The 26,427-nt window shown below is 35.7% G+C and overlaps 3 protein-coding genes across 3 annotated transcripts; 2 read left to right on the top strand and 1 right to left on the bottom strand.

Moving 5' to 3' along the window:
* Positions 1-211: 211 nt before the first annotated feature.
* On the bottom strand, positions 212-842 carry LOC122277259 (uncharacterized protein At4g14450, chloroplastic). Its single transcript, XM_043087202.1, has one exon. It carries the CDS (start codon positions 766-768, stop codon positions 439-441), a length of 330 nt encoding a protein of 109 aa, XP_042943136.1. The 5' UTR covers positions 769-842; the 3' UTR covers positions 212-438.
* A 12,602-nt stretch (positions 843-13,444) lies between these two features.
* LOC122300405 (protein FAR1-RELATED SEQUENCE 9-like) lies at positions 13,445-14,296 on the top strand. Its single transcript, XM_043111039.1, has one exon. The coding sequence runs from the start codon at positions 13,445-13,447 to the stop codon at positions 14,294-14,296; it is 852 nt and encodes a 283-aa protein (XP_042966973.1).
* A 7,150-nt stretch (positions 14,297-21,446) lies between these two features.
* Positions 21,447-25,661, top strand: LOC122277251. The gene is made up of 5 exons (XM_043087190.1): positions 21,447-21,700; positions 24,650-24,764; positions 24,881-24,970; positions 25,061-25,159; positions 25,283-25,661. Exons 1-5 carry the CDS (start codon positions 21,633-21,635, stop codon positions 25,382-25,384), a joined length of 474 nt encoding a protein of 157 aa, XP_042943124.1. The 5' UTR covers positions 21,447-21,632; the 3' UTR covers positions 25,385-25,661.
* The last annotated feature ends 766 nt before the right edge of the window (positions 25,662-26,427 follow it).

The raw sequence follows: 26,427 nt of genomic DNA, 5'->3' as shown, positions 1-26,427 counted from the left end.
GATTGATTAAATGGTGAAATAAAATAGACAAATGCAAATCCTTACAAAGAAAGAAGTTAGTTCCGACCCAGGAAAAATCCACTCAAAACAAGTGATGATGAATAAAAGAATGGCTTGTCATTTCACTGCAATTATGCCATGCCGCACTATCTCCACCCATTGGGTAAAAGTAAAACAATGCCAAAAATACGAAGACGATCAAGGAAATTCGTTTTGCGAACCCAATTATATTAAGAATTCTTTGTACAGCTTACACAAAATCAATGTTAACGTTGAAAAAAGAAAAACCCATCCCCAGGCACACCGTTAGACTTGCATACTATTTGCCGATCGTACAATCCTATTCTTCCTATCTCCTGTTCTTTTGCTTTTTTTTTTTTTTTTTTTGGGTGGGCCGCCCGGGGGGGGGGGGGGGGGGGGGGGAAGGTCCATTCCTCTCTACACGGGCACAAACGGCCGGACACGCGGAGCCGGCTCGTAGCAGAAGGGAGCCGCGGGGTGCTGCCACCTCTTGAACGACACAAGTTTCTCCGGCTCTGAGCACAGCTGCCTCGACTCCTCCCTCGGCCTCATATCCACCGTCCGATCAGTGACCAACTTCGGCGAAGTCGGCGACGCAGCAAGCGGCGACAGGAGCGGGATGGCCACATTCCAAGTCGAAGAGGGAGTGCTGATCTGCAAGGACGCCGGTGCTCTCCGTTGCAAGCGGCTGGGCTGCCGCCGGTTTGCCACGCAGGCGCTGGATTTACTTCTCTGTGAATCGGCCATGGATGGTTTGCTTGTGTGGGTGATTTTCTCAGGGAAAGTTGTGATAGATACACGTTAAATACAGGAGGGAGGTACGTGGGGGTATATTATATATATAGGGGTCTGCTGAGGAACACACGTTCCTGGGGTCCAGAAAGAGTCAAAAGTAGGCAAAGGAATCATAATATGTATTGTAACGCTCGGCTCGGCTTTCCAGCTTTTCTTTGTTGTTAATGACTGATTCGCCATTATTTTTTACTTTTTTTATTTTTGTTGACCATATGTTCCCTATCCGTGTTTTTATTTTATTTATTAGATTTTAGATTTGAATTTTTCGAGTTCTTCGACACTTTGATAGATTTACTTGTTGAAAAATAACATTTTTCTATATTTTACAACTCTATTTTAAATATATGATATTTTTATAAATTAAACTTATTTTTAATAAAATAGCACAATTATATTAGTTAGTTATAAAATAAACTGTCAAACAGTTATTAATTATTGATGTATCATTACTGATTATCTGTTATAACTAAAAATATAATTTTTTGTAATTTCTTTTTTCCACCGTATTTTTAGCATATAAGTTTTTTTTTTCTAATCATTCTAAATAGGGAAGTGCTTAAACCATAAAAATATTTTAAAAATTAAATTCATAAACTGTGATGATTTTATATGATACATTATATATTCTATAATAAAATATAGATTTACAATCTGACATACCATATAAAGTCACGTCAATTTGTAAATATATTTTTGTGATATTTGTTTGTGTCTATAGTATTTATCCTCTAATTATAGTCATGATTAAGTCTCACGTATATTATTTCTTTATGATTATAATGAATAAATTATATACGTACAAGATTATAACTTACAATTAAACATTTCTCTTAGTAATTATAAGAGGATGACATACCATTTTGATCTAAAGCTCAACCGATGTTCAACATCATGTCTAGCACGAGTTGGGAGTTTTTCTTTTCCTTTTTTCTATTTATATTATAACTTTATTGTAAATGCCCTATAAGTTTAAAATCAAATATGGCATTGGATGTTCAATAGCACTCGGGGTTTTTGTCCTTTATTATGAACAATAATTTATTTAAACACTACTAATTGACAATGAATACTGAAAATATGGTTTTTGTAGGTGTGTGGAATTTTAACATTTAAGTTTGTTGATATGATGCGAGATTTGATATTACTGTTGAGATCGTGTTTCACGGCCCGAGCAGTTCCACAAAACCTACGCTTGGGGGACCTGCAAGAAGAGCAAAAAGGAGACTTCGATGGAGTTTATGAATCCTCCGATGACAAAGTCAGTCGAAAACTATCAGGTGGGTGAAGTGTTGAAGTGAAAAGAAAAAAATTCACCACTCTCGTGGATGGGTCGGGGTATTTATACATGATTTGGACTCTATTATCGAGGGGTATCATGGGGTGTTAGGCTGTGTCTGGGTCAGACTTGCCTCACCTCTGCCGCTACAGTGTAATGCCATGCTGAGGTCATGTCATCCCAAAGGTGCATCGTCGCTTGTTTGTGTCTCCTGATATGCTTTAAATGCAATGTGTCTCTAATTAGGATGCCCATGACCAGGCATGTCGAGTGGCCGGCATACCACACAGTCTCCTGTCTGTGTACCTTATGTCAGGTCCTAACTCCCTAATGCGGCCTAGGGTGGGCTGAGCCTGTAATGGGCCCCTTGATCAGCTATGGGCCTTGACCTAGGGGCCATTTAGTGAGGCAGAGGGAGTTATTGAGGTGGGTCGTGTCCTTCCTCTTCCAACTCCCCATGTGTGCCGTCAGTCGGGCCCCTACCCCAGGCTATGACTGATTTCCTCATTCACTTTGGTTTGGGGTTACCAGAAGGTTCTAGGTCGGGCCGTTGGGCTTGGGGCCCGTTTCCCTTCACAATTATTATTACTATTATTTTTCTACTTGAGATTAAGAATATTTGTGTAGGTTAGTTTGTGAACAAATCACTTCAAACTTTTTTTTTTTTTTAAATGGAAACTATCATAATTCATTTATTAGATAAACTTACATCCATAACCGAACATTATGGGATAATGAAAATTATTATTACATTAATTAGACTATAAGAGATAACACTCGCTACCTAAACAGAGATTCAATCTTTACAAAAAAACGTCAGAGAAACGAATTCTTTTTTTATTATAATAAAAAATAAGGAAACCAAAAAGAAAAAGAGTAAGGTATATGTGAAAAAAGATAAATTACAATTTAGACTAACTCTGATAAATTTTAGAATCTGCGATGGTTCGTGAAGACAACACACTTGTCTCGTTTCAGTTATAAATGTTAGATCTAAAATGTCTGATTGTGGTGAGTCTGGCAATCTGGCACATGTGTCGAGAAGAGTTACCAGAAGAAAACCACGTGTAGTAGTTTTGCAAAACCAACACTTTCCTTCGAACAATTTTTAACATGTGAATTTGCTTGTGTCGTATGTGTCTTTTAAGAGTTGTTGGAAAACTGTAAATTTTTTTATTTTTATTTTTTTAACCTTAAAGAGAGTAAAATAAAACTAAATAAAAAAAGTATTAATAGATAAAATGGGTGGATGAGAAAAAGAAAAGAAAAAAAAAATGAGAGGGAAGTTACCCCTTAGAAGAGAGAGAGTGAGAGAGGGAGAGAGAGAAAGAAGAGGTGCTAGCTAGGTTTCTTAACATTTCTTCTGAAATTCTACATCAAACTTTAAAAAAGTGCGAAAGGGAGCAACTTTTTCTATAATTTTGATTTATTTTAAGAGGAAACGACAAGAAAGAAAATAATATATTGATCAGAAAAAAAAAAATAAACTACTATGTTTTTTAAGCTACCCTAGCATTAGAATAATTAATAGGATTTAAGGATATATTGAGATATTTTATTGATGTAATGCATTTTAAATTACTTTCTATATCAACCAATCAAATAAAATCCTAAAATCGAGATTCTCTAAAATCCCATAGAGATCGACTTCTAACATATAAGTTTCCTCAAATTTAATAATTATTTCTTAGATTGAATAGTTTATATATTATAAGAAAAACATTTAAAATTTGAGTATGAGAATAATCTGTCTATAATAAAGGATAAAAAGATAAGATCCGAATGGATTGAAATTCTGGAAAATAGTGTATATTATTAGTTCATATCCATCCATGCCAAAATATTTGAGTTTTATTAGAGTTTTTTCCCCCCATTGTTATTATGTTCGTATTTGCATCTAAAAAATAAAAATTATAATTTATTGCCACACAAACTTGACCATTTCGCAAAATGGTAAGAGTTCCTTCTCTTTTTTTATTTTATTTTCGAAATATGACATTATTAAAAGGCTGTTTTTCTTTTGTTTCTGTGGGCCGAGTCTAAGCTGGGAAGCTGAGCCGAAAGTAAAACATTTGAAGCCAGCCGAGCCGATATTGGAAACCATAGTTTATTATATTAATAAAAAGGGTAACGTTTACATATAAAATACCACATTACTTTAGAGTCAAAGCCGGAGTTGGGTGCGTTTTTGACGGTTCCTTTAACGGACCCCACAACCCAAAAATCCATGGGTGGGTTTTTGGTGGTCTCTAACTTGTAACTCTCGCACAGTCCCAACCCCACCACCGGGTTTTGACCCTTTACGCTTCAAACGGACGTTACGATCACATTCATTCGTTAATTAACTCCTCCCCCCCCCCCCCCTCCCCCCCCCGCCCCGCGGGACAAAACAACTCACCGTAGATTTTGTTTAGCCCCGTAGAAATCCAACGGCTTAACGCCCGATAACGTGGTCAATCCTCAACCTTTTACACGAAAGCTATGTTCGACACGTGTGTGGCCCCCATCTGTTGTTATCTATAGTCTTGTCGCTAGGAATCTTGTACCGTCCTTAAAGCATCCTTTTCGAAATAAGTCCTTCTAATTTCAATTATAATTTTATGCCGGTTGTGACGTAATGACATTGTGGTATTTAATTTAAAAGCCTTTTAATTTTTAAAATTTGGTTAATAAATTAAATTGCTATATATCAGCAACATCGATTTTGTAAATAAGACTTTTCTTTTAAAATACCATTTATAATTTTTTTTATCATATGATGGAACATATGGTTTGATGTACGCGTAACGCGTAAAATACTGTGATTTTTCTTTTCTGAGAGTAAAATATTGTACATCAATTGTTGTAGTAGAGAAATCCTGGCCGTTCGAAAATCATTCGCTGCTTGCGTGCTTGGACTTGTTTCATTATTCCTACAAGGTGTCGTGCCCAACGGCAATTCCGTTTTAGTAGTTTGCTAACGTGGACCAAATCTAATATATATAAAAAGAAAAATATAATTACAAATATAATTATGTATTAATTTATATATTAATGTGATATGATTAGTTAAAAAATAAATTTTATTAAAAATAATATTAATTTAAATTTTAAATATAAATAAATTAATATTAATACATATATTAATACGTGACTGTACTCGTATATAATAAAATTCTATATAAAATATAAAGGCTACGGCTACTTGTAGAAAAGAACTGGTAACGGCGGTGTGGTCGGCCTCATTAAATAACCCAACTCAAATAGTGGTGTCACGCAGCTTTGCAACTACTTAAGTTAATAATAATTATAATGTTGGTTGAATACCTTTTCCCAATGAACATTGCTTGGGGGCACCTTAGACATTTCGGCTTGATTGTAAAATTAAATTGTAATTCATTTAATTTAATTTAATTTAATTTTAAACTGAATTTAATTTTAAATTATTAAATTCATCTAAATTTAAAACTTAGGATCCTTAATTTTTTTTAACTCATTATATTTTTATATTTGAGATTTATAATTTTTTATAAATAATAAATTCTACATAACTCAGTCTATTTATTTAATTCTTTATTATTTATAAAAAAATTCAACTTAACTCACCTTAATATTGAAACCCAACTTTAAAATCAAGATGCTCTATTTTTTTTATTTTTGGTTTGTTTTTGTCAATTTTTCCCCTGTAAGCCGCGAAAAATTCTTCTTGTTATCCTTACACTTCACACACCAAATTTATTTTAATTTTTCTTTTTATTTTTTCTATAATAAATATATAGTATGTGAATAATAAATAAAATAATTTAATTAATTTAATAAAAATAAAATAAAATAAAAAATAAAAAAATATTTTAATATATAAAATATATAATATAAGATAATGTATAGCATTATTCGTAAGCCGCATGTGCGGCGCCTAAAGTTGTTTTAAAATAAAGTTTGTACAATGGCTAGGCAGAGGAGCTGGAATTCCGCGACATCCTAGGCCCAGCCCAGTCAATATGCTTTTTAGGTTAGGATATCAATTAGACTGACTCTGTTGGATCCTCGAAAAACCCAATTACATGTGTTGGTTTTAAGATTTTGACCCACCCCAATCAACATCGTCTTCCCCGGCATCATTGCTGCCAAAACTGATTTGGATAAATTCTGGACAGTTTCGACACTTCAACTGCCAAACGGAGGAGTACAACTTACCTTTCTTTACTGACGAGACTTCTCACACCAACTATTCGTTTTTGTCCAATTTGTTGAGTTCGCTTCTCTTCAATAGCACTAGATTTCATCACGGTTGCTAAACTTATTTAATCGTACAGTTAGGGTGAGATAAAATATTTTATTAAAAATTAAATAAAATATTATTATAATATTAATTTTATTTTAAAATTTAAAAAAAATTAAATTATTTATTATATTTTATATAGAGATTTAAAAAAGTTATAATAATAAAATGATATGAAATAGTTTAGATTTGAATAAACAAATAAGATCTTATAATTTCATCCCGTCCTAACGTACCAGTCTGATGCCGGAGTTCCAGGAAGTTAATTCTTATTACCTATAATTAACTTCAACATTTTGAATATATTCTCCATATCCAATATATTTATAAAGACTCTACATCAAACATAAATTTCTCTAATATAATTAACTATACATACAAATTCATCAAATTCTCAATACAGTAACTCAAATAAAATAGATCAACTTATCCACATGTCTCAATTAACATAATAAAATGAAAATAGCTTACATAAGTCTTCATAATTATCTAAATATACTGAAATCCATTTACAGAATAAATAAATCCACCAACAATACTAGTTCCTAGGTACTTAACTACTATCCTCAGCTAATCTTTGCCCACGTACTCTATTACTGATCCTCAACTGAACTATCAAAAGTCATATGAAATATTGTGAAAATAAAGGAGGGAATTATCACTTAGTAAGTACAGTACATATATTAGTATGTAAATATGAGCATTTACATAGTTCAAAATAGGAAACAAGATATTTACTTTCAAAATACAAAATCAAACATGTTACAAAATATGAGAGCAAACTTTTTAGAAGACATTCTTATTCCAAAATTCATTTGGCATATTAAAATTTGAGACATTATCTTCATATCATATCAGAGCATCATATTGAGACAAATATCATGTTTAACCCATATGGTAGGGTTATAAACTACCATTATACTCGTGGCTGAACCGTATATCATATTTAACCACTATGGTAAGATTATAAACCACCATTATACCTGTGGTAGGGCCGTATACTACTATTATACCCATGGCAGGGCCATAATCACTATTATACCTGTGTCAGGATCGTATACCACTATTATACCCGTGGCAGTGTCATATACTACTATTATATTATTGGCAAGACTGTATACCACTATTATATCTATGGCAAAACTTTAACGTAAACAGAACAAAAACAACATTGGAACCAGATGATATTCGGATACATAATCAAAATTCATGACAAAGTTTTCAAATGACACATTGTATCAAAATAGAGTACTGAATAGCTCTAGATCATTTCACATATTCAAAATATCAGAATCAAAGCATCTTCATTTAAACAAAGTAAAACTTTTTGGATCTTATATTCACTAATTTTACAAAGTTCAAAAACAAAATGTCAAAAATAAGTTCATGTCTATACCAGTCATTACAAAAATACTTTTCTTTTTCATATTGATTTCACGAGTAATGCAAAACAAATAACTAAGATTGTTTTGACATTTTTTTTCAAAACAAAACATGCATATTTTAAAATCAACCTCAGTCTTTTTCTTTTATACAACATATAGCATAGGAACCTCGTTTACCTGACTGTCATATATTATCTACATCTTGAGTCCGCACTCTAGTCGCATCAAAGTAACCTAAATAAAAAATTAGTCTCTCATAAGTAAACATCAATACCCGCACAAAACTTATCAATAAAATTTTCACAAGCTTACACTAACAAAACACAAGCCTCTAACCAGTTAGTTTATAACCAATCCAAACAGTCATATCTCTCATTTAACCAACACATAATGTTACAGTAGTCACTCCCCACGTGTCACAACAAAGCCACCACCAAGCAAATACTTCAATCCAACTTGATCAACCCAATAACAATCAAATGGTAAACCTGGCTAGCTCCATATCTCAACCTAAACAACCATGCTCATTAATCCAAAACAACCACCATTCACTTTGATATCCAAACACAACAAGCCTACTCCACTCCAAAACTCCACAAATTTTGAGACCTCGACAAGCCAATAGTAATCCAACAAGTAGCATAACATTTATAAATTTTATTTAAACATATCCTACACAAAATATCCAGAAACTTCTAACCATCACAACACACACATAAAAAAAATATCAAAGATGTAACCTAATATCATGGATCTTTCCTAATCCTGTGTATGTGGCCCATGGAATTTAAGAGCGCAACAACTATGTTTACGTAGTTGGAGACGTCCTGTGATACAAGGTTGTAATGTTAAAATTCTCTCAAACCTTGGGTAACATACACAATGGCTAAAATTGAAATAAGGCCTTACCTACGTTGGTGAGGGGATTTCAACGGTTCCAAATAGCCAAGATACACATCGGCGGAAGGGAGCAAATCACTGTCAAACAATTTTCTTGCGTGTGGTGAGTAATAAGGGTGCATAATGAATCAATAATAACAAAAACTACCCAAAGCTCAGAGACTCACCATTGTAGGACAGAAACCGTAGCAACAAAGACCCTCAAAATTTAATGGTGTTGCACGGCTTGCAGTGGGGGAGAGAACTGAAAATGAATACAAAAAAATGAATGTATAACTCTCGAGTGAAGGGATGAACCAATGGAAAAAGAGGTGGAAATAGGCTTATTGACTTGGAGAGCATCCGACAACAGTGATAACAGTGGTGGGTGGCACTGCTCGATGGGGAAGAACAATTCGTGGAAAGGATTTTTGAGTGAGAGTCAAAGTGTGTGCGTGTGAGTGAAATGAGAGAGTAAGTGAGTCTCGTTGAGTGCGTAAGTGTGTGTTGTGTGTGTGTGTGTGTGAGAGAGAGAGAGAGAGAGAGAGAGAGAGAGAGAGAGAGAGAGAGAGAGAGAGAGAGAGAGAGAGAGAGAAGCAGAGATGCAAATCGACAGAGGGATATAGATGAATTGGACTTACTTGCTTTGTGTAGGTGGTGGAAGGCATTGACGACGAGCTTAACGAACGGCGACGATAGTGAGTATCCCCCAATTGAGAATTCGCAAGGAGAGAGGCAGAGAGCGAGTGAGAGTCTGTTGATTGATGAATTTTGACGAGAGAAGAATTGGTATAGACGTGGGAGGTTTGCATCAGGGTGGATGGATTCTTGGATCGTAGAAAACTAAGAAAAATGTTATGTGTAACCGCCTTGGGGAATCGGCGCCCACATGGATAAAAAACTCAACATTTCATTGGACTATTCCCTCTCAACCTCTTCCTTTTTTTTTAACTCTATTCCCATTCCCACGAAGGCCCTTTCCCATGAAGCCAACCCTTGCCAAAAACTTCTGAATGAGTTCTGTAGCCTTGGAACAAAGCAAACTGATCCACTGAAGTAAAAGCCCTGCAAGACCAAGGAGTGGGAAGAAGCTAATGGCAATAGTTCTTCCAAAAAACATTGATTGGAAAATGCGAGATACATCTGTAAACCATCTGCAAATGTTTCTTTCATACGTAAACCATCTGCCTTGTATTTCCTTGACAGTAAATTAAGTGTTGTTTGTTCAAATTTGAGCCTGTATGAAGTGATGCCGTTGAAACAAAAACTCTATTTTTGGGGTAAAATCTGAAAGCTTTTAGATTTGAGTTGCGTTTTCGTGAATTTTATCTATCACGGTGATGATTTGATGATAGTAGTAACGATTTTGTGTTAAAAATCTCAACTCTTGTTTGAAAGTTTTTGTGTTTTGCCTCAGATCTAACAACATGAGGAAGAAGCTCGATACTCAATTTTCTACCACTTGGATTAAAAAGATAATGCAAGTTGATGAGGATGTTGGGAAGATAGCGTTGGTGGTGCCAGTTTTAGCTTTTGAGATCCTTAAAATTTCTCAACAACCAGAAGTGTAGAGGAGAAAAGAATTTTCTGCATAAATCTTTCTAAGAAAATAATCTTAAACATTATATTGTTTGAGGGAGCTGTTTGAGAGAGTCGAGGTTGTCGGAACACTCTGTAGAGAAGAACAACAAGTGGGTGATGAAGAGCAGAGACTTTGAGTCCATCTTGTGAGAGAGAATCACTAAATCAAGTTCCTAAGTTTTTAATTAATCAATTCTTCTATATGCAACCGGATTTGCGGAACCGGTGCGACATCGGCTGACGTGTACTGCCACGTCATCTAAAATTAAAAAAAAAAAAAAACAAAGCTGAAAAATGAGAGGGAAATCGAAATAGAAGGATGAAATGTGGCTGAAGCAGAGAGAAGATTCAAAAAGGGCCGAACTTGCTGAAAAATCTCGTCAGAAAGTCGCCGGCGTTGGAGCCCGTAGGCTGGTGAGGTCGCCGTCCGTCACTTGTTAGCCCCATTTCCCTCCAGCCCCCAACTTGCAATCAGTTCAACCCGCGACACTAGAAAGCTCGGTAAGTCAGAATGTTCTGGGTTTATCGCAAATATGAATCTTTATTTTTTTTTTTTCTGTTGTATTCTTTCCGTGTAGATCCGTGTAGACAAACCTGGATCCTTATTTAGTCGAACCTGGATCCGTGTAGACGAACCTGGGTTTATCCGTGTAGATCCTTATTTAGTCTTGCTTTTAGACAAACCTGGAGATCAGTCCGTAAGCTAGTACAGAGTATAAAATAAGGAAAAGTTTATTCTGAGATTCAGTGCAGTTTTTTTTTTTGTATTCTTTCCTTTTTGAGAAACCTGATTTAGTCTTGCTATTTGGTTACTACATATTTTTTGGTCTGTAGTAAGGATGTTTACGGGTCTCCAGTTTTCGGGTGTTGATGAGAGTCCTGTTTCAGCTTACGGGAAAGAAATGATAATGCTTATTCCATTACATCTACATCTCTATTTTAATTTTTACAACTACAGCATACATGGATTTTGATGCCATAATAAATTTGGTTCTATGATTAAATTTAAAGTTTTTAATGAGCATGAAAATCTGTTAACAGTAGGGTAGTTGGTTAATTAAATTTTTGGATGAATTCATATTTGCTTCCCACTGTAGTATTAAACCGTGTGGCTTCAAGCCTCTTAACTATATCTAATGATGGTGAAAACAAATTTATAGCTATTTATTGATCTGTCTCATGAGCAATACCTGAACTGAGCGTCTAAGCAAAACAGATTTTCCCCTACATAAATTGCTTTATGAATTAAAATAGAGCATGCCACTGATTATTTAGAGATCAAATCCCACGGTGAGTAGGATTAATATTTAGAGATTAAAGAGGGAAAAACAAGTGACAAGACATTTGAATGTTTGCTAGAAGAAGATTTTGACAACTTGGTAAACCATTGCTATTGACAATTCATTTGCCTCCCTCTTAGCATGGGAAATGGAAAAGAAGACCTGTGTAATGCAGAGCCATCTAACTCAAATCCCCCACCCGCGGTATGTTGTATTATGTAATTTATCGAAAACATCATTTGTTTAGTAGTTGATATTTTATTGTCAAAATTCATCAATAACTTATATAATAATATTTTAGGACATACCATCAACGTGTCCAAACATCCCGAATTACATGCACGGTTACTATGGACCAATGCCTGCGTGGTCACCAGCTTTTTTATCATATCCTAGTGCCAACCAATATCCAAGCAACCTACAGGTGATGATGTTATATCAAACATGTTTAATTTTAATATTTAGAGATTTTTAAAAGAGTTTAATTGCATTGTTTTTTTCTTTTTGCCAGCATGGTGGTTACCCATTTCAACATGGCATGGAAGACCCGGTATCTCGCATTAGTACAAGCTCTAGTACAAGCAAATTCCAAGGTATAGAGGATAATAGACCCGATGGTTGGGAAACCGAATCGCCATGTACATCCTCTAGAGTTGATGAATGTGTTGCGGATAGACCAGATGCACAGGATAATAGACCCGATGGTGGGGAAACTGAAACCCCCACCACCAGTGCCGGAGCATCTGAGAAAGTGCAAATGGATGGTGATGGAGTGCCAAAGTCCAAGATGGAGTTTAATTCGTTAGAAGATTTAATGAGTTATTATAAGGAATATGGTAAGAAATGTGGGTTTGGGGTGATGACAAAAAGGAGTGAGAGGGGAGAGGATGAGACTGTTAGATATGTCACACTTGCCTGTGCCTGTGGTGGGAAGGCTCGGAATCGAATTTTGAACGTTGCCAACCCTCGTCCGACAGGAAAGACAGAATGTAAAGCAAAGATTAATGCCTCAAAAATTGCTGATGGAAAGTTTCGGCTGAATACAGTTCACAATATCCATAATCACAATCTGAGCCCAAAAAAATCACGCTTCTTTCGATGTAATCGAGAAGTAAGTGAAACTGTAAAAAGAGTCATTGATACAAATGATATGGCTAGGATCCGTATGAATAAGAGTTTTGGATTTCTTGTTGTTGGTGTGGGTGGATTTGAGAACCTCCCATTTTTGGAAAAGGATTGTCGTAACTATATCGACAAGGCACGACATCTACGACTGGGCGTAGGTGGTGCTGGGGCGCTGCAAGACTAATTTTTAAGAATGCAGTACAAAAATCTGGGGTTCTTTGCATTGATGGACTTGGATGATGATGGGAGGTTAAAGAATGTATTCTGGGCAGACCCCCGGAGTAGAGCTGCGTACCAATATTTCGGTGATGTGGTCACATTCGACACCACATACCTGACGAACCGATATGGGATGCCCTTTGCACCATTTGTTGGTGTAAACCACCATGGGCAATCAATTTTGTTGGGAGCTGGCTTGATTTCCTTAGAGGATACTGAGACCTTCGTGTGGTTATTCCGGACCTGGTTGCAGTGTATGGATGGTATAGCGCCAAAGGCTATTATCACTGATCAAGACAGAGCGATGAAAAATGTCATTTCAATTGTTTTCTCCGAAAGCCGACATCGATTTTGCCTTTGGCATATACTTAAGAAAGTCCCTGAAAAGCTTGGAAGCTATGGTTCCTACAAAACTGGAATGAAAACTACACTAATGAAATGTGTGTATGACACCCAAACTCTGGAAGAGTTCGAAAATTGTTGGGATCAGTTCATCACCACGTACAACTTGCATGAGAATGTGTGGTTGAAGAGTCTATACACTGAGCGTGAGTATTGAGTACCGGCATTTTTGAGAGATGTTTTTTGGGCTGGAATGAGTACAACTCAGCGGAGCGAGAGCATGAATGCCTTTTTTGATGGCTATGTTCATGCTAAGACAAACTTGAAAGAGTTTGTCGATCAATATGATAATGCCTTGAAAAAGAAAATTGAGAACGAAAATGTAGCGGACTTCCCCTCATTTAATGTCACAATTCCCTGCATCTCTATATCTCCAATTGAAAAGAGATATCAAGATTTGTACACCAATGGGAAGTTTAGAGAAGTTCAGCAACAACTTGCCCGCGTCATCGACTTGGACCTAGTTTTACTCAAGGTGGACGGTACAGTAAAGACCTATGTAGTAGAGGATGAAGTTTGTCTCGAAGAGTTCATGAAGTTGGTTACACATTCAGTCCAGTTTAGTCAGGAAGATACAGGTGCTGCAAAGTGTTCTTGTGGTTTATTTGAAATGAGGGGGATAGTGTGCCGGCACATCTTCGCTATTTTCAAATGTAACGGGGTTAAATCATTGCCAGATAGGTACATTTTGGATCGATGGAGGAAGGACATCAAAAGAAGATACATGTTAATCCATAGCAGCTACGACACAGTACATCAACGGGAGGATTCTATTGCTTATTCTAGTCTTTTGAACATCTGTTATAAGATAATTACTCATGCTGCGGGTTCGAGAGAACATACTTTGGATGCAATTAATAAGTTGCATGCAATGATTGACCTCTATTTTGGCAATTTGGATCCCACAGCACATGCAAGTGATACCGCAAATGTTATAGCAACTGTTGGTTCTTCAAAACAAGTTCTCAGTCCACATATTGTCAGAGGGAAATGGAGACCCCTATCTCTGAGGAGAGCATCCAGGATGGAGAGAGACTTGCGAAAAGTTAAAGAGAAGACCAAGCAAGCGTAGGGAAAGGGAAAACGCAAGCAGGTGCTGATATTCTATTTGATTTCTCCATAATAGATGCTTAATTTTTTTATTACTACTTGAAAAATTTTATATCTTATTTTCAGCAAGACGGAGAAGATATATCAGTCGTAGACGTGTGCAAGAATTTATTTGGTGTCGTGCAAGTAATATATTCCATTTAAATTTATATTTGAATTATAAGATATTTGAAATTCTGTTTGAACATCGTATTAAGCATTGTTTTAAATTTTGCCTGTGCCGTATAATCAGACTAAGCTTGAAAGCATACCAGCTGCTAACCCCATAGGTGCCCAACCCGAAGAAAGACTAATGCAAAGCCAAGAAAGTGTACGTGAATCCCAACTTGTGGTATGGATGATAATTTTAATACTAAGTTTGACATCAGATGGTGTTCATGAATTTTATTGGTCTACAGATGCAATTTGGGTTGGTTGGATCACAACCGCTAGAGGCTATATTGGATGGTTCACAACCACGAGAATGATTCAAATGATTGTCGTGGGTATGCCTTTCCGTGGTTAAACATGCTTAGGGTGTTTTTTGTAACAGTTTTAATGATTAGGGTGTTCTTTGTGAGTTTTAATGAAGGATTTGGCACCAGGCTTAATTCATTTGTTTTCCCTGTAGGTTGATCCCGTGGTGTACCAGCTACTGACAAATTTTGTGATGAGTTGGCCATACAAAAATATTTAAGTTACACAGATGTGAATATTAATCTTGTTGTTGGTGGTATTTTGGGAATATTTATACTTGTTGGTGTAAACATTTAATTTTGCCTTTGATGATGAGGGGGCAATATTAAAGCAAGTTATTTATTGAGGTGGTGAAAATTTTGTCTTGCTATTAAGAATCTATTGTTGATTATAAGGGATTATAAATTTGTTGGTGGGGACGGTACAGGACGGTACTTTGTTGTTGGGGAGTAATATGAAAATGGTTTATTTGAAATTGGTGGGTAGGTGGTGAAAATTGGAGATGGATGCTTGAACAGAATATGGGATTTTATGGCGTTGGTTATTACCAGAATTCTGTTTGATTGAGTTGGTTCTGTTTGAACTTGTAAAAATCATCAATGTTTTGGTCTATATGGTACTCAAGTTGGATTGGCAACCTAGCCAATGAGAGGCCTCTTTGATAACAGAATATTATTGCAGGGAACATCTTTTGCTATAAAAATACTGATTATTCTGACTTGCATGCAGCGGGAACAAGTTCTCGTTGGATTTTCTTTAATCACGCATTATCTTTCAATTTTCTTAGTCGATCATCCTATATCTGTAAGCAAGGTAGTATTGCTTATTCTAAACATTGACTTGTTCATGCAAGAATTACATCACAGCCCTTTGCACGTTTTTTTAGAACATTACAGATGTTGATTTTAGAATTCAACATCTGAAAGCACAATTCAGTTTATGAATGAATTCTAAACATCCAGCAAGCAAAATTCTAAGGTCCCTCTTAATACAAGAGCCATACATGTTAATAACAGAATTCAGGTCCCTAACATGTTAATACCAGAATTCAATACAACAATCATCAATAACAGAATTCAGTTCCCATACATCAATAACAGCATTAAGTACTCAGTTTAGAACAGAATTCTAAACATACAACAATAACAGAATTCAGTTCCCATACATGTTAATACAAGAGCCAACGTCCAATACAAATTAAAAGTACCACTAATGCAATCCCACAAGAATGTTTTCCCAGTCTCTGCTCCCTCTTCATATCAGGTTCTTGTGTCTGCCGCAGCAACTCCTTCTCAAGGTGATCCACCATCTTACGCAGGTCAATCTCCCTTTTTTCGAGGAGGTCGACTATTTTTGAGAGATCTTTCTCCCTCTGTAACAGGTCATTGATTCTTTCTTGAAGCTGGAGCTCAGTCACTTGGTGATGATCTGCCCACTGGAAAAACTTGCAGAAGGGTAATCCCTAAGCATTAGAACACAATTAGTTAATGAACACTGAAATAAATGTTAACAGAAAAGAAACTACACTAATTACCTCTGTGTTGTACTTTGAACACCCTAAGAATGGCCGGCCAGGATTTTTTGCTGTAGTTGAAAATTTCAGTGTGGCTTTCACCCCACAGCAGCACAATGGTTGCCCCGTGGTACGTTTAGCAAAAGATGAAGAAGACATGGATGAGGACGATGACATTTCTAAGATGAACCAAAGAAGAGAAAGCAAAAACTAATTTCCCACAATTAGTTAGTAATATATATATATTTCAGAAGAGAAAATATTAGTGCTCAAAATCCAAAACTAATTCATCACAATTATTTGGTAAGAAAACAGTGTATAGTTGGTAACAACGCAAAATATGCTATTATTTTGTAACAAAACAGTGTCTCCATAAACCTATAAAACAAACTTAGTCCCACGGAACATAGGTTTGAACATGACAAATGATTCCAAGATTCCCAGTTCATTTGACACTTGACAAATCAATGGCAGTACATTAAACATTTAGTGAAAAATATCATCATTAAAAAATAACTATTCAAAAAGAAATGTTTATAATAAGCTTTGTTCATTCATAATGATCCCACACCTAGTTTTTCAATTCATGACCTGTCATCTCATTTATAGCTACAAATTGAGTTATGGATTGAAAAACTAGTAGTATTACTTCAAATATTGAATAAATTTTTATTCAACAGTAGGGTCTAGAGATCAAAATTTTGAGTTGAACCAATAATTGTTTTCAAATGATGTTCTGAATTTTGTTTTAAATATTCAAAAGATATATAACATTTTTTGAAATTATCAATTATGTTTGGTTGACTCGACGCAATCAAAGTAGATAAACAAATCAAAGTGTTTGTGTGGAATTGACCATGAATTTTGGTTAGGCATGTCAAATTTGGGTTAGGCCGATTAACTTGGATCAGTTTATTGTCAATTCATAAATACTTTCGATTTTAATGACCTAATACTAACCCAACATGACACAACCTGATTGTAAGCAACCTTCACTATCATTGATTAATTACTACAAACCCATCTCCATCTACACATTCAGTTCTCATACACTAATTTCACATTATTGTGAAATTATTATAACTTAGAGGAGGAATAATACAAAAAGGGACCTGTCAACCACAAATTAATACACATTTTCAACAAAAAGGACCTTTCAACCACTAATTCATATACATTTTCAATAAATGAAGCAGAAGACATTCACTTGTTAGCTAATGCAAGAAGTCTACAATGGAGTGTCAAACGGGCATATCAAATTTAATAGTATTATTATAACAAAAAAACAAAAAACAAAAAAAATAACAATGACACATGACCAAGTATGTATAGCATGAGAATGTTGGAAAAAAACCAAAACATATCAAAAGGAGAAATCTAACCTGATTTGAAACTCTGTGTTAGGGTTAGATTTTTTGTCGATGTTAGGGTTAGAGTTTGGGTTTGGGTGAAATGTGGGCTTCACATTTCAGATCTAGTGGAGAAGAGGACAGGGCTTTGTGGCTCTGGTTCGTGGGTTCAAATCGGGTTTGTGGTTCGTGGGTCTTCGGTACGAGATGGGAAACGTGGGTTTGTGGGTCATGGGTTTGAGTGGAAGACGAAACCCAAGTGACTACGGGGACTGCTTTCTGACCGGGCTTTAGATATCAGATCTGGTGGAGAAGATGACAGTGCTTACAGGCTCTGGTTCGTGGGTTCAAAACGGGTTTGTGATTCGTGGCTCTTCAAAACCAGATGTGAAGCTTTGGGTTTGTGGGTCTACCGAGGAGAAGACGAAGAAGAAACTGCCGGCGACAAGACGAAGAAGAAAGTGCGCTGCAGGCGACAAGACGAAGAAGAAAGTGCCGGCGACTGGGATGGAAGGACAAAGACCAATGGAACGGGCTCTTCAAAACTAGATGTGAAACTTTGGGTTTGTGGGTCTACCGAGGAGAAGACGAAGAAGAAAGTGCCGGCGACTGGGATGGAAGGACTAAGACTAATGGAACGGCGATTGGGATGGAAGGCAGAATGGGAAAGACGAATGGGGAAGACGATGGGAATCGGGAGGGTCTCGCAGTCGTACGTGTGTCGGCTAGTTTGAAAGTGAAAAGCAAAAGAAAAGTTGAACGAGCTGGGTTTTCAATTAAAATTAAAATCTAAACGGCACCATATTGGAAACGTGCCACGTAGGACACGATGACGCCGGTTCCCCAAGACCGGTTGTACGTAGCAAAGTCCGGTTATCACCTCCCTAAATTGGCATCGTTTGGAGCTTCAATGCTCGGCCTCCCGTGGGGGGGCCATAGGTGGAGGCCTTTGTTGCTCACCTTTTGAGCTGGCCTTGAGTGTTAGAATTGCATTGTACTGATCATGCACAAAAAATACCAGCAAGTAGCAACATGGTATCAACCTTCGGTAATCCCTCTAATTAATAATGTGTTCTGCTGATCATAGACAAATTAAACATACTAACATATAAGAGTTTTAAGAAACGCTTGGAATTAATTACTTCCTTCAAGAATCTACCAATGAGAGATGCCACATACAGTGCATTATTATTATTATTATTTTTTTTTTTAAAGAAGCGTAACTTTCTCACCTACTTCTAGATAAAAAAAATAAAGAGTTTTGCTACATACAAGTAAAGTCGCGCACTAATCTGCGTACTAATACTGATGTTTTCATATTTAAAATTTAAATTAGCACTGTTTTCAATAAAATCTACTTTTTGACCAATTACAATAAATTAGTACACATATTAGTACACAATCATGCTTGCAACTAGATTTTTTCAAAAATAAAAGGGTACGTGAAGCCTGATCCAAGTTAAGACCCCTCCTCCCACCGCATCTAAGTTATAATCGATTCATAATTAACTGGCCGACATACTTCATACTTGGAGTAATTGTTAATTTCATAACGAGCTACGTACCTACTCAAAATAACAATAAATGGCATTTGAATGATATATATATATATATATATCGGATGATGAGATTCATCATTATTCATTGGATGTCGGATCACGTACGAGCTGACTAGTTTTTGTGTTTTAGAAAATTTTCTTTGATAATGAGATAAATAAAATTAATATATGAACCTAATTATATACGGTATTTAATGTTGTATGTGCCTACTTATTAATTATTATGTTTAAATAAACTAATACTAAAATAATGTATATAAATATTAAATATATTACATTAGAAACTCATTGCCCGGCCACTACCGTCTCTGATAGCATGCAATCGATAATACAGACATCGTGAATATATATAAAAAAATATGCAGTAAAAGATCTACACATAACGATAATAAGTACTAGTACTCCGAAAATTATAAGAAAAATAATTCTAAATTAATAAGTATTGGATGTATCAAACCGTCAAATATTTTCTAGGAACAACGTCATGGGCAGAATAATCTTGGATAGCATCCAGATTCATTCTTAATTTTAATTTGTACGTGGGCTGTTCATTCACGTGCAGCTGCATCAGATGCTCGATCGATGAGATGGGATGCGGAACATTTTATTCTGCATTGCTGGGTTTCTGATCTAAAACAAAACATAACAAAAATAAAATATATATAGAAAAAGAAAAGTGTAGAGAAGGAAAAATACGTAGTCTGTAGAGAGGTCGGCCACAAGCCTGGAATAACGGGTTCCAGGTAGGAACGTGGTGAAGTATATGCCTGGCTGTCTGGCTGTCTGGTTCATTGCTTTTGTACGAAGTTGACTTGGATTTCAAATCTCGCAAATTCTATGTAAGTGCCTGTGAATTGGCAACCTTTTACCTTTTTTTTTTGGTTGTTGTTTTTCTTTTTCTTTCCGCCCATGCACTATATATTTTCTTTACATATTAATTAATGTGGGAGAGGCTGATTTATTTTATTTTTCCTTCGGATTGCTGATCATGTTCTTGGCAAACAAGTACAGTTTGCTGAATGCGATTTGATTGTTTAGCTAATTTTGTTGGCGTTCATGGACACATGAATTAGGCCAGCTTCAACCTTCAAACAAAACAATCATGGGTCTTTTTACCATTCATGCTGCTACCAATTCATGGAAAGCTCGCGACAACTACATTTTACCTACTGAGGAATGCGGTCATGATGTTCAAACTGGTTGAAATGACTTATATTAAGATAACAAAATAAAACTAGGTCTAGATGCGATTCATGTTTAGTCATAAATTCTTATATAAATTACTCCTCTTACCAAATATTTCAGACAATTTCTTAGAAATGCATGCATGCCCTCAGTCATTCATATATGGAAAGACTGAATAATAATCTTCTGGGGTCAAAATCTACTTGTTGTAGTAATTACATAGAAAGGGTTGGTGGTTTAATGGTAAAATTCCACGTACCACACGACATTTTGTGGATAGGAGAGTACTATGACTAAAGTCTTAAGATCATGATTCAAGTCGTCATAAGTCATACACAAATCTTGATTAATAGCATGCTTATCAATCACATTAGTTAACTAATATTTTTATTATTTATTTTCTTATAATTAATATGATCTTACTATAAATGACGTGTTTAGAAATATGACTTTATATAAAATATAATTACGAATAATAATATTATTAAAATATAATAAAAACTATTTTAATTAAAAAAAATTTATAAAAATAAATTTATAAATTAATATAATTTGACGTGATAAGTTAAATTATAAAATTATTTTTTTATTATAAAATAAATATAATCTATTATATGAAATAATATTTTCTGAACGTAATACTTCTAGAATGCTCTTGCTACAACCTTTATTACTCCCTCCTGATTACACTTTAGTTGGATGAATGAACGGCCTGTGATTGATATTAGAATCCCACCTTCGATTGATTAATGGCGAGCTGGGGAAGAGAAGGGTGAGGGCGCCCTCATTGTAGAACGTACGGCTCGTCTGAGAACAAATCAGATACATTCAAATGTACACACTCAATTCTCGCCTCCCCATTCTGCCACGTAATCAATAATAAATCGAATCCAATGAATCCCATTGGCTGATCATACGTGTTACCCTTCATATTCCACCACTGCGACGCAATTACCGCGAGTTTAACCTCGTTAGCGCACACTCGCGAGTACAACTACTACGCAGGACTTTTCGTTTTTATATTATATATAGCTTAGGCTAGCGAGAGCGGTATAGCCGAAATTTGCAGACCCAATTTAGCCGGCAAAAGCGCGCACACGCTTCTCTCTCTATTCATTACGACGTCGTTCCTTGTCTTGCTCATATTATCTCTCCTTGTCTGTCTCCGGTCTTTTGATTCAAACCGAACAAGTTTCGAATCTCTGTCTTCATTTTTCGAGTCCCGTCCGTACAGCTATGGCCTTCGTCTCGTTCGTCGGGAGAGTCCTCTTCGCCTCCGTGTTCATTCTCTCGGCTTATCAAGAGTAAGCTCTTAGATCTGCTTTTTTCTCCTTTCCTCATATTTTTGTTTCCTTTTAGTGTGTGAGATATGCTCTGTTTAGCTGGTGAAAATGTATGGGAAATGAGACGGGCTTGTTAGATAGTTGATTTTTCCGGTGTTCGGGGTTCGGGAAAGTATAAGTTTTTACTTACGGGACTCTGAAGCGGCCACTTGTAAATCAAGAACGCATGTTCTGTGTGACATATATTTAGACGTGTTTGTTTTTGTCTTTTTAATCTGTTTTCGCGATGAAATAAATAAAGTTGTTTCTGTTTTGGGTACTGGTTGCTATAGAAAGAGTTATTCTGGTAGAAAATATAGGGGTTTTGAAACTGCTTTATTGGGTGCCTTGCTTCTGCTGCTTTGAACTTTGAAGCCATTGGATCTGATATAATTGATAATCGATCTAGACTTTTATCATTGGAATAGTATAATCTGCTACAACTCCTCTTTCACGAGTTTAGAAACTAGTGGTTGTAAATTTTGTTTCTCTGGCCATCCTTCTCTTTCATTTTTTTTTTATTTTTTTTATTTTTTTATTTTTTCTGGTTGATATTTATTTATTGATGTTTCTGATATTCTTGTTTATCAACGTTTTGTTTCCATTCATTGCGAAAAGCCTGTCTGTATTCTCGATCTGCGCGTTTGTGGTTTCTTTTAAAAGAAAATTGTGCAATTATAACGACCTTCAGTTTGTGGATCTAAAATAAGGTTATGCTTTATAGAGCTTTACATATTTGCTTGAAGGACTGGACCAGGCGTTCGCAATGATGTACTGATAATGGGTTTAGTAATGTTTATTATTATATTTTTGGTTGACTTGTCTTTTCATCATAAAACTTTGTATGATTTTTCCAGAAATTGATCTTGAAAGCCACATGAGGCTTCTAGTCAAATTTGCAGAAGTTGACGTTCTAACAGACGACTGACTGGTAGTCTGGTCATTCAATAAGTTTAGTGGATTTCATTTTACAATTTGATCAAAATAAGACTGCAACTTAACCTTACCAGAACTTTGGTGACGGCAAGAAACTGTTTAATTAACAGTAATCATTGATACTGAATTCTTCGCCTTTGGCACCGATTCCTCATCTGTGATTAATCCTTTGGTTGGAGGTGGGGAGTAGAGAAATCGGCCGCTCAGGTGGTAAAGGCCTTAGGCTCGATGGTATGCTTTGCTCAGGTCTAAGGCTCAAATCCCCTTGGGTGCAAACAATCTTTAAGGGCAATCGGATTGAGAGATTTTTCTCTTGAATTATCCGAGGTATACTTGCGGGAAATTCCTTGCCAATAGACTGTGCACCCCTAGGATTAGTTAGGACACTGTTCTCAGACACCTAGTGCCAATAAAAAAAAAAAAAATGGGTTGAGGCCCTAATCTGGATATTTTCGTATCTTGAAATCTATATTAGGTCATAAGCAAATTAAAAAAAAAAAATCTATATTAGGTCTTTTCCCTACCTTGGAAACGTTGAATTTTTGAATACTGTATTGAGTAATAGGCTCTGGCTGTTGTTTAAGATTTATATGATTGCATGCATCATCTTAAGTTGATAGAAAATGGTATTGATGTTTATGAAAGATACTCTTTGTGATGAGATTTCTGATTGGGAAGTCATGGAAGTCTTCTCACTTCAGTATTTTCTTCAAGAGGAGTAAGGTTCTAGTAGAGAAAGCTATTTGCAACATGTTTGCTTCTCTTAGTTTTAACATATTCGATTTTTACAATTTGGTGTTATAGAATCCTTTTTGAAAATAATATGCATTACGGTCATTGGGTCATAATGGTTTGAGATTGGATGTTAGTCTTTGGAAAGCTTCCTGTTTCTTTGGAACGTTCACTTGGACCATCCATTATGGTTTTCGAGGTTACTAATCTTCTTGCAGTATATATAAGGTGTTTTGATTAAAGGGAAAATAATGTATGGATCTGGAAGAATCATATTGATTTCAACAACAATTAAGTGCCAGTGTGCCCCTTTTCCAATAAAATCAAACCTATATGGATTAAAAGAGCAGGAGAAAGAATAATGAAGTATTCTTGACACTTGTGATATAATTTGTAAACAAATGCATGGATGTCACCTGGCCATGGGAGGAAATAGGAATGTTTCGCAAACATGTTCCTACCAAACAACTGGTAATTTAAAGCAATTATTTTCTCTATAGCAAAAGCATTTTTAACATATCTTAGGCTGAAGGACGTTTTTCAATAATTTAGTGAGCCCCCATCAGTGTAATATGTTCTTCACTGGTGCTATATGACTTTCTGCTGCTGTGCTTTTGTTTGTTAGGTATATTCACGATTTGTAATGTTCCAGCTTTGGGGTTTGAAATAAGTTCTTTATATGTAGGAAGAGTTATATAAAATGAGACAGTATCCCAGATCTGACATTGTGGCGAGCAATTAAACTAGGCAATAGTTTATCTTCCAATACAATTGGTGGGTTTTTGGACCGGCCCAATGGGAGGTTTGTGTTGCTGATTTTTGTGGTACAATTGAAGCTGCCCTTGAAAATTTTCCTTAGATATATTTCTGATTTTTTCCTAGATGATGCCTGATATCTTAGCAGAATATACGGGTGCTTTTGTGTGATTAGTCTTATTTAAGATGATGTTGCCAAAATAGGAGTCTTTGTGCTTGGTCCCACCAAGAACAGGGGGTGCAGTAACTTCCGTTGTTTGAAACATAAAAGGCACTTTTAAACTTCTAAAAATTTTAGATTACATAGTCTATTACATATTATGTTCATGGAATTATATGAATTGGCATATTGAATATTATCACTCAACTAATTAGCAGTGGCATTTAGCTTTAAATTGTTATAACTGTCCAAAGTGTACATATCGAAATCTTGCAATGTATACTATCAATTCTTGGAACAAAATGATTGTTCTTGGGGTTGGATCAAATTGTTGTTTCCACGTACAGGTTCAATGATTTTGGTGTTGATGGTGGACCTGCAGCAAAGTATCTGAGACCAAAATTCAATGTTTTGTCAAATCACATATCATCTCAGACTGGGTTGCAACTGCCAGAAGTTCAAGTAAGAGAGGCCTTCTTTTTCATTTTATCATCTTGCCATTTTGTTTCTGTATGGTCAATTTTCATTTGCGTTGTAAATTTATTTGCACGAATTGTGACTGTTGGAGTTATTGGCAGACTAAACATTTAGTGGCTGCTGCAATAGCATTGAAGGGCTTTGGGGGTCTTCTTTTCATCTTTGGCAACTCTCTTGGAGCTTTTCTTCTGGTTTGTAATCTTTGCATTCCTCTTCTTGCTTCGTACCTTCAGATCCACTAAAATTGCAAGTATTAATTTGTTGTTATTTTACTTGTACAGCTTCTGCATCAGGCAATCGCTACTCCAATATTGTACGACTTCTATAACTATGATGTTGAGAAGAAAGAATATACCCAACTCTTTCTGAAGTTTACACAGGTAAGAGTCTTGCTGCGTTTTGATTAGGCTTGTCACCTGGTAAGGGAAAGCCGGGGTGGGGGTAATATATTTTCTCATGTGAATTGTTAATTAATCTTTTCCTTTTGTTTTGGTTTTTTGCAGAATTTGGCATTGTTGGGAGCATTGCTCTTCTTCATTGGAATGAAGAACTCCATGCCAAGGAGACAACTGAGGAAAAAGGCTCCCAAATCCAAAACAGTGTGAATGGAAATTTTGGTAATAGAAGGGTTATGCAAGTTGATCGGTTCAACGATGCCGCTGTATTGTTCAGGAACTAATTTTGTATGTCATTCAGTGCTTCTCTTTCAAAAGATTAGGGTTACGGATTTGGGATAAAAAAAAAAATCCATCTTTGTTTTGAGGGGTGCTGTTTCCTATTGAGCCTATTTATGGACATTTCAATTTTGGTTTTGAAAGATTTGCAATCTATGGATGTGTCAGAACTTGGATTGATTAACTGGGTCGGATATGGTGTTTCTTATATTGGGTGCTCTGTGATTGTTAGTTTTGAATCCTTGGCTCTGCCTTCCTTGCAACCAACAAAAACAAAAGGTTGAGAGGAGCCAACAATTCTCGATTTCATTTAGGTATCCTCCCTCAAATGCTTTGATGAGTTTTGGTCCGTTCCTAAATTTTTTGAAGGTTGGTCAAATAAATATCGAAGTTCATTTTTAATCGAGGCCTTTCGAGCTTGATACTAAAAAGACTTGTGACCTCTACCGCTCAATTTTGGCTATTTGGCTACCCAAAGAAGCTGGTTTCCGAACTTAAATAATCTAAACTTTTCCCCTTTTGGCTTTCAGTCATCTGAAAGGTGACGAAAATTTCCTCGAGGAAAAAAACAAACCGAGTAAATAACACCCGATGTAGGCAGAGTTAACGAACGACTTCAATTGACGCATTGTTTACGAGAAAACAAAAAAGGATTGAAGAAGGATGATATTGAGTCTTTGACTACTATTGGCATGTCTTGTTCGTAAATCTTAGTATATATAGTTGTTAATCTGAATTCATTCAAACGACATTATGGATTTAAAATGTATGTAATGCCTAAGATGCTGTCGGAGTTGTTTATCAGATAAAAGATTTAACGGTATCAATTATCTTATAATCATTCGTACCAAGCATATATGCAATTATGAAAGATGTACGCATAGCATATAAATTCCATAATGTTCAATTATGAGGTTTAAACAGCCTACGATGTACATGTTTAAACTCGATCTTCCCTCCACAGTGGAATCAAT

This window comes from Carya illinoinensis, chromosome 1 (assembly GCF_018687715.1).
Source record: "Carya illinoinensis cultivar Pawnee chromosome 1, C.illinoinensisPawnee_v1, whole genome shotgun sequence".
Lineage (NCBI taxonomy): Eukaryota > Viridiplantae > Streptophyta > Magnoliopsida > Fagales > Juglandaceae > Carya > Carya illinoinensis.
Note: the sequence above shows the minus strand (reverse complement) of the source record. Positions and strands in the feature narration are given on the sequence as shown.